The sequence below is a fragment of the Nanorana parkeri genome, unplaced genomic scaffold, assembly GCF_000935625.1.
Source record: "Nanorana parkeri isolate BGI_ZX_2015 unplaced genomic scaffold, ASM93562v1 scaffold185, whole genome shotgun sequence".
NCBI classification, from domain to species: Eukaryota; Metazoa; Chordata; class Amphibia; order Anura; family Dicroglossidae; genus Nanorana; species Nanorana parkeri.
Genome location: NW_017306453.1, coordinates 29,541 through 38,066, shown reverse-complemented (window position 1 = coordinate 38,066; position 8,526 = coordinate 29,541). Strand labels below are relative to the sequence as shown.

Below are 8,526 nucleotides of genomic sequence, written 5' to 3'. Positions count from 1 at the left end.
GGGGCGGAGCCATATCAATGGTATGCTGCCATGGATAGGCACCAGGAAAGGAAAATTACTGGTAAGTATGATACAATTGTCCGTTTTTTTTGATATTACACTTCCTGTCTGGTAAACTCAACATGGAGTGAGGGGAAATCTTTCTAATATAAGGAATCTTAGACAGTTCAAATTTTTCAACTCTTTTCCTCACTAACCACAGACATTGGTGATCAGAAAAATGAGAGTGGATCCCAAATGGGGACAGACAGCAGTAAAAACCTGACAGTGGGTCTAACCCCTCACCACTTTGTCCAAATTTTAAATAAATGTTTTGCCTTTGGTTATATTTGAATGAAACGTCTGATTTGTGTTCCAAGCACTGTTCAGAAGCTGTGTTACATAGCAGCAGGAATGAGGGAAAGGGCATGTGACGTACGACCCGCGTACTTCAGAAACGTTTTTTGGAGGTGTACCATAAGAGAACAGGTCAAGAGAAAGCATGCAGGATGATAGAAGAGGGGTTATGGCCCCAGGCATTGGCTTTGAGTTTTGTCACTCTACGGTTCAAGCCTCCAGCAGTGTAACAGTTCATGAATATATAATGTTCCTCAATGGACCGATAGCAATATTTGAATCAAGTGAATATAAAATATTGATATTATGACTTTGTATTTTTATTTTCATCCAGCAGGTGGAACTCATTCTCATGTTTGCCAGACAACTCTTCCCTGCTTTGCTGAAGCCCAATCTTCAGTTTAGACACAAGTGACCAAAGCTGGCCATACACCTGTGGCTTTCCGATCGCTGCCAAGGACCCACATTCAATTCGAGCTCAAATAGCCCATCAAGCACAGGCCAATGTCCATTCCATAATCGTTCGGTAGCAATGCCACCTCACCGCATGTGGTCCATTGACAGAACAGATTTTCATTTGCACATGTGCAGTGTTCTTGCTGCAATTTTGTTTCTATAAAAATGTCGCATTCATCGATTTTCATTCGATTCGAAAAAGGTTTTACAGCCTGGCCGCCTGAGGAAATTCGGCCAGGAGTAGTCATTCAAACCCTTGGGTTCCCATCAACTATCATTCGAAAGGCCATTCATGGACCATTTCTGAATGAAAATCGATAGGTTTATGGGCACCTTAAGGCCTAGCGTGACTTCCCATCTCCATCCCGCCAAGCATAGGTGCCTAACGGCAAACAAGCTCTGGTGGTGTCTCCCTGGAAACCCCCAATGCGGTGAGAATCCTGTTTGATGGGAGCCCCCTGTATTATTGATTAAGATCTTTTTCAATGCATAAAGATGTCTATGGCAGCGGTCGCCAACCCGTGTTCCGCGAGAAAATGTTCCCGGGCCCCTCTGATGCCGTGCAGGCTGGGCTGTCATTGAAGCGGCACAGAGGCTCCGGGGCTGCCTCAAGGTATGTGCAGCTCTCAGTACAGTGCAGGCTCTGCAGAAAACATTACGGGGCATCTCGTCAGTACCCGGACTGAGCAGGCTGCGGGTCATCGAAAAAGTGGGGAGAGGCCAGGTCATAGTGGCTCGGTGTGGGGGAAGGGGAGGCACGGGGGTGGTTGGGAGCAGTGCTGAAGCTGGGGGGGGGCATTTTTCCTTTCCCCCGGGCGCCGCTGGCAGATTCAATAGGGGGGAAACAATATTATTACTGGGGCGGGCGGCACCGCTCCATCCACCAGCACTGCCACTCCCGCACCTATGTATGTGCATGGCCGGCCTTAGGCCTTTAGACTCCCCGTGCGAGAAAGTTGTGGCGTCAGGTGACGTCACACGCCGATATAGGCGCTGCCATCTTGGTGTATACTTAGATATACACCAAGATGGCGGCGCCCAACACGTGCGGTGTTATATGATGTCATGCGCCCCGCCTCCAGAACACGCCAATGGCTGAATCCAAAATAGCATAAAAATGTGTTTTGTTTGATGAAACGTTTTGTTTTCGTTCATTTCATGTGAAATTCATTTTTCATCTTTGCACATGTCTAATGTGTTGGGGGGCTTCGGGAAATATTAGGGGTCCAAACAGACCCCGGACATTTCCCTTTTAAAATAGAAAAGAAATTGGACACCAAATCCTCAATTTCTTTTTCTACAGCCTCAGCACTCAATGAATGGGAAGCTCTCAGTACAGAGGCTTCCCATTCACTCAGTAAAATATTTACTATCAGCAGGTTCTGAATGGGGAGGAGCCTCTGTACTTTGGGCGTTTTGCAGCGCATTCCTACGCGCTGAAATACGCCCAGGTGGGAACCAAGCCTATAGGAAATAATGGGATTTCGCTTACTGGGCGTTTTACAGTGCGTCGATCAGTGCTGTAAAACACCCAGGTGTGACCCAGGGCTTAAAGGAGAACTATGAGGCGAGTGCTTTTCACTCACCTCATAGTTCTAGCCGACCAGTGACAATGAGACTGTCACAGGTCGGCTCAGTAGATCGGGAGGTGAGCGGACACATACCGGCGTTCGCTCACTTCTCGATCATGTCACGTCTCTCTGCCGTGACAGGGGAGGGGCTGGATTCCCCCCTCCCCGCCAGCGCTGACTGGCAGAACGGACGGGGGAGGGTACAGCTGGCTCTGCCTCTAGATAGGCAGAGCCAGCTGTCACTCACGCAGCTGGGCGGATCCCGTCATCTACGTCGGGATCCGCTCCGACGTCTCAGTATACCGTGAGCTACTGAGCCTAGGGTGACGGGAGGACGCTAGTTTGTGTCCTCCAGTTACCCTGAGAACTATGGGGAAAGACTTAAAGTGACATTAAACCCTCAGATTTTGTAACATAAAACAATACTGTAATGTGTGCCTTACTGTAATCCATGGTAGCTTCCCTTCTCTGTGCTGCTCTTCCTTTTAAATCTCTATCTGTTCTCATGCTCTGCAGAACTTCGGTTTTGCAGCAGACTGCCTTGTCTCAGGAATGGATACGCGGTGTCTGTGTATACGTTTGTATAGGCTTGTAACCTGAGCCAGTACTACAGGAAGAGGCCCTGAGCTGAAAAGGGAAGATCTCCCCAAGCATGAGGACTTAAAAGGGAAGAGCAGCAAAGAGAAGGGAAACAACCATGGATTACAGTAAGGCACACATTACAGTATTGTTTTATGTTAAAAAATCTGGAGGGTTTAATGTCACTTAACCCCATAGTTCTCTTTTAAAGATCCAGAAACACACCTTACTCCAGAAAGCGCCCCTTCATGCAGAGGAAGTCTGAGGATCCAATGGACTTGAATGCAACAACTTGCTGGTGGAAGGAGAGCCAAGCATAAGGAGGCCACAAATACAGAAAACAGGAGTCTAAAAATTAGACGACTGCCATCGCTACGCTTCTGCTGGGAATTAGGTGTTCTCACCCTCTGGAGCACCTCAGACGCTATTCCCAAGCGACCATGCTCCCACACGCAGTCTCCCCAATACCTCCAGGAGATTATTTTGAAAGTTATTTATCCGGGATCGTACTTTCAGGGATGGGAGGCTCTGTGCAGATTGTGTTTGTATTTCACTGCTGCAAATCTTAGGATAACCATATTGTCTCAGCTAGAGAATTCTGGTCACCAAACAAAGGGCAGAGTACTCTTGCTCAGTGTCTGACTGGCTACTTGTTTGGTAGCTCAGGTACACTTACAGGTAAACCCCGTTCCTTACAGGTCCAATAGCAGTTCTTGCAATTGCATGGTATTAGGAGTGTAGCCAAGGGGAGCTCTTACCTAGTATCCAACATGCCAGAGGCAAGGTGCTACAGACTAGCGGTATGTGCAGATGGGGTGGTTGGAACAGCACTAAGACTACACTTCAGGGGATCCCAATAAGTCACTTACCTGTCCCTGCTAATGGCTGTAGGCACGCCAATAAAATTATGATCTAAGGGTACATTCACACTATGCAACCTGGTATTCTTGAAGCAGGAAGCCCAAGTCTCCCACTTAGATGTGGCCACTGTCACCTATTCAAGTTAATGATGCGACAGTGGCAAGATCTGTAAGCAGCAGTGTGATATGAATGTGGTGTGAACTAGATCATTGTACACATGTATCCAGCATCAAGGGACAGTGAATTCCAAGCCACGTGTAATCCCATACAACTACATGTGGACTGCCACTTACCCGAGCAATTTGTTGTGCCAATATGGCCACTCAAGTGCATTTTCACAACATGCCCGCCCTTCTAAATTTAGGTTTGAGCAGAAGTGCCATACTGTGGCTTTAACACCAGTTTACTGGACTTCAGCAGGAACCTCCCACTCAGTATAAACACACAGGCTCCATACCAGCCAACAAGTCACTATCAGTTGGTCAGCCCTGTAATGAGATTTAATAGCTTGATGGCTCACTTAGCACCCACACATCAATTCATGTCCATTTCATTGCACAGAAAACCAGCAAATCTTCAGATATTTATATATATTTTATTACAAAAAAAAAAGTTGCTAAAAAAGTTAGAAAAAAGTACAATGCACCAGGTCTACAGGACTAAAGTATACTGGGTCTGTGTTACTAACATTGGGCTACCTTTAGAATCCATTAAATATGCAGAGACATCCCACATCAGAAGCATCAACTTAAACAGCCCTTCCAACTACTCCTTATATTAAAATATAGGTTCTCCCTAAAGAATCACATTACCTATACACAATTCTGTACAGTTTTTATAACCAAGCTAACAAAATGAGCTGCACTTGAGTTCACATTCTTAGCAAATAAACAAAAACAATGGGATTCAACACAATCTTTACAGCGGGCAAAGCATTCACTCATCATCTTCGTCATCCTCCTCATCATCTTCATCCTCCTCTTCTTCATCCTCTTCGTCGTCATCATCTTCTGGCTCAACCTTCTTCTTTGAGCTTGCTGGTCTGCTATGAACCTTCTTAGCAACATCACCGCTGCCCTTTGACCGATATGCAGCAACATCCTGAAATACACACGTATGAATTGCCATATTGTACACATAAAGAGTGATAAAGACAAGCTGAAATGCTAACTAAAGAGCTACATTTTAGAGATGCTGCTCGGGACCAGTCGACTTGTACCAATGAGCAGCCAAATCCAAACATACAATAAAAGTAGGCCTGTACTACGACTGACTGAAAGGTCTTTATAGGACAACTTTAGGTCCATTTTCTCTGCAAAAGAAATTATGCATAGAACTCACCACTCGTTGTATACCTCCCCCATTCTTAAAGTGACACTAAATGCTAGATTCCAGAGTGTAATGCTGATCCAAAAGCTACCTAACACACAGGGACTATGGGGAACAAAAGTAGCCACCTTCCAGGAGGACAGTGCCAGCCCCAATTTAGAGATGATTTGAGGATCTAGAGGCGAGTGATACGCAAGCAAAGATTGATAGGGTACTGGGATGCATGTTTAAGATTTAACTTCTGTGTTTAGCGTCACTTTAAAGTGACATTTAAAAAGGTAAACTTAGTTAATGCTGATTAGCAATGGCACTGAAAACGCTTTCACTGAATAAGTTTTAGAACTGACTTTCATACATCAATTCAAGTCTCGCTGGAGTACACGATGTAAGAAATCTGATGAATACCTTCTCATATTTCTCCTTTAGCTTTCCTGCTTTCTGTTCAAATGGCTTCTTGTCGGTTGGTGTCTGTTCAGACCACAGCTCTCCCAGTTTCTTAGCGGTATCCCCAATTGACAGACCAGGGGTTTCAGTCTTTATCTGGGGCCGATGCTCAGAACAAAACAGGAAGAAGGCGGATCTATATATGGGAGGGAAAAAAAATGCATACAAAAACGTTAGAAAGTCAGAATTGCCAATTACATCGAATAGTTCATTTTCTAACCTGTGCTGCACATGGTCACCTTTCTAAGACAAAAAAGGTATTACAACAGTCCATTTTAAAGTGGCCCGCACCTAACTTTTTACAGATCCCACCCTTTACAATAGCCACAGCCAGGAAGAAAGGTGCAATTACTGAAGGGACCTCATGCTGGTTAATACTTGAGTATAGCTAGCAGCAAACATTTCACATTTACAAAATTAAATAAAAAGGATTTCATGTGAAGTAGTTCACTTAAATTCAGTCCCAGGAGGAAATATACAAATAAACTAAATAAAGAAAATACTCACGGTGGTCGTTTTGGTGCATTTGGGTCCTTCTTTTTCTTTCCCTTCTTCTCCCCCTTTGGTGGAATATAGGTTTTCATTTCCCTTTCATAACGGACCTTGTCACCTTTGGCCAGATCTTCAAACTTGGATTTCTCCTTGGCAGACATGGTCTGAAAAGACAATCCAGTAAGAATCTACCCATATTCAAATAAGACACCATTCTACAGCAGCACCTTCAACACAATCGGATAGCACCACATGAAGGGCAGATTTAAAGCCCACATCCGTAAACAATATGATCTTGTAACCAGGCTAAGAACATAGGCTAGGACCCCAGGAACACAGCCAGGGGATTATAGGCATGTTCACTCTGCGCTTGTCTTTGGCAATTGAAAGAAAATCCACACGTCGGCCAACTCTGCACTGCAAGGGTTAAGTGCTCATTTTTGTCTAGGGAGTTACCCAAACTGCAGCTGCTCCACCTGTCCCCTTAGCTTCAGCAATGGAATGCCCGTTGACATCAGATACACTCTGTATAGTTTAGATGTAAGGATCTCAGACCACTTGAGCAGAGGGTGACTACAGGCTGAAGGACTAGACTGAGGTGAGGGTGCAGGTGGATCCACTTTTATTTGTATCCCTAGATGAGTGAGCATTTAATCCTTGCAGTGCACTGATAACCCCAATATAATTGTGCCTGGAGTTGTTAAATTGAAGCTAGTATCATGCATGAAACATAGGGGGCCTTAGATTGGAAGCTCCTTAAGGGCAGAGACTAATGGGAGCACTGCTACATAGATACACTGCATGATCTGGATGTGTTGGAATGTCTGATCAGAGGCAGATGTAACATAGGGGGATTATAAACCAAAGAAACGTTGTGATGAACATACAATCCTTAGAACACATGAAAACATTGTAGGTGTGACCACCTTATAGTGAGATCACATGTATACATAATCCGACTCACCCTCCACCTCTCTGAGCACTTCTTGGAGAACTCTGCGAAGTTGACGGAAGAGTCCGGGTGTTTCTTCTTATGCTCCTCTCGGCAGGTCTGCACGAAGTAGGCATAGGACGACATCTTCCCCCTGGGCTTACTAGGATCTCCTTTACCCATGGCTTTTACCTGTGACGGAGGACAGACAATGACCGTAAATAACACGAGCTAAAAACCCGGGAAGGGAGCAGGGCGGGCCTATGGGAGGAGCCAACGCAGGACCGGAGGCGGAGCCAGCACAAGGAAGTTACTTTTACAGCCTGGCCTAGAACTACCACAGCGTGCTTGGCTTCCCGCCCGAATCGCAAATATCCTTCCGCTGGCCGCATGAGGGGCGTGGTGTGGCCTTCGTAACGGCGCGCGGAGGGTCACGAGAAAAGCCATCGGCGCGCGGCCGAGGCGGCGAGCACGTGACCGGCCTCCAAATCCGACTCGTGACGACACGGTGACATTAATAACGTTATCAGACCAAACACACAACGACTCCCTCCACCCCCGACATTACAGACATACGGCGCAGCGCCGGACACATAATTTTTCTCTGCCGTACCCGCCCGACTTAAGAACATCGCCAACTGCGCACTTCATCCTAACGAGGCCCAAAAGCTTCTAATAATAAGACGAAAACACGGAAAGCTCCCCCGAAGCAGAATTAGAGAATAAAACTCGACAGAAAGAAAACAGCGATAACCAAAAAGAAAAAAAGTTCCCGTAAAGTTATATAATCTCAGGTAGAATGGAGTAAAGAAGAAAAAAGCGCGCCAACTGACCTGAGGTGTACGAGTGAGAAAAAGATGACTGCTCCTGCTGTGGGTTCCGCACTGAAATGGTTTCACTGGGACGTAATACAGCCTCTTGTTTTCCACACTTGTACCTCTCACAGTACCTTGATGAGCGCTCTTAGAACGCACGCCCCTAAGCGTTTATTGGCCCGTTGGCTCGTTTCGGAAGCACGGAGTATACACCCCCCTCGCGCCATTCGCCAGCCATGTTTATTGCGTCGCATGGAGGGCGGAGCCGGGTGGGCCAGCAGGTTTGTAGCAAAGGTACGCCCACATCCCTGTGCAGAGTAGGAGGAGTAGAAACGGCTGATGACTCCTCTAGTTAAAACCGGTTAAAGGGAGTCGGGGCGGTTCCCTCGCGTTTGATTGGCGAGGCTTGGAGGTTTCAAAATTCGCGGGGGGCGCTGTGATTGGCCTCCGTTGAATTGCCCGGCGCTGATTAGCTGTAGTGCAGCCGTGCCGCGCGATTTGAAAAACTCCGAGTGATAGGAAACAAAGAGAAAGACAGCAGTGGCCGCCTTCTGTCTGTTTCTGACCGGACGGAGTCGATTGTCGTATAGCTAGTAAACACCGTGATAGCTTCCTATGGCGGCTTCTAGGGATCTCATACTGTAACACGTAATAAAACCGGTCAATGGCGCCAATACTGTGCGATCGTTCCATCACGTGACTGCCTGGAATG

At 46.4% G+C, this 8,526-nt stretch overlaps 1 protein-coding gene across 1 annotated transcript; it reads right to left on the bottom strand.

Moving 5' to 3' along the window:
• Nucleotides 1-4,383: 4,383 nt before the first annotated feature.
• HMGB2 (high mobility group box 2) lies at nucleotides 4,384-7,957 on the bottom strand. The gene is made up of 5 exons (XM_018555133.1): nucleotides 7,833-7,957; nucleotides 7,033-7,191; nucleotides 6,084-6,232; nucleotides 5,538-5,712; nucleotides 4,384-4,904 (listed from the first exon to the last, which is right to left on the bottom strand). Exons 2-5 carry the CDS (start codon nucleotides 7,180-7,182, stop codon nucleotides 4,740-4,742), a joined length of 639 nt encoding a protein of 212 aa, XP_018410635.1. The 5' UTR covers nucleotides 7,183-7,191; nucleotides 7,833-7,957; the 3' UTR covers nucleotides 4,384-4,739.
• Between the last annotated feature and the right edge of the window lie 569 nt (nucleotides 7,958-8,526).

What these genes read in the sequence shown, in the direction of transcription:
- HMGB2 (XM_018555133.1), bottom strand. Translation starts at nt 7,182, where the DNA reads ATGGGTAAAGGAGATCCTAGTAAGCCCAGGGGGAAGATGTCGTCCTAT. An exon ending in AGTGCTCAGAGAGGTGGAGG is followed by an intron (nt 6,233 to 7,032) that starts GTGAGTCGGATT and finishes TTGTCTTTTCAG; the next exon opens with ACCATGTCTGCCAAGGAGAA. An exon ending in TAAAGGAGAAATATGAGAAG is followed by an intron (nt 4,905 to 5,537) that starts GTATTCATCAGA and finishes TGTGTATTTCAG; the next exon opens with GATGTTGCTGCATATCGGTC.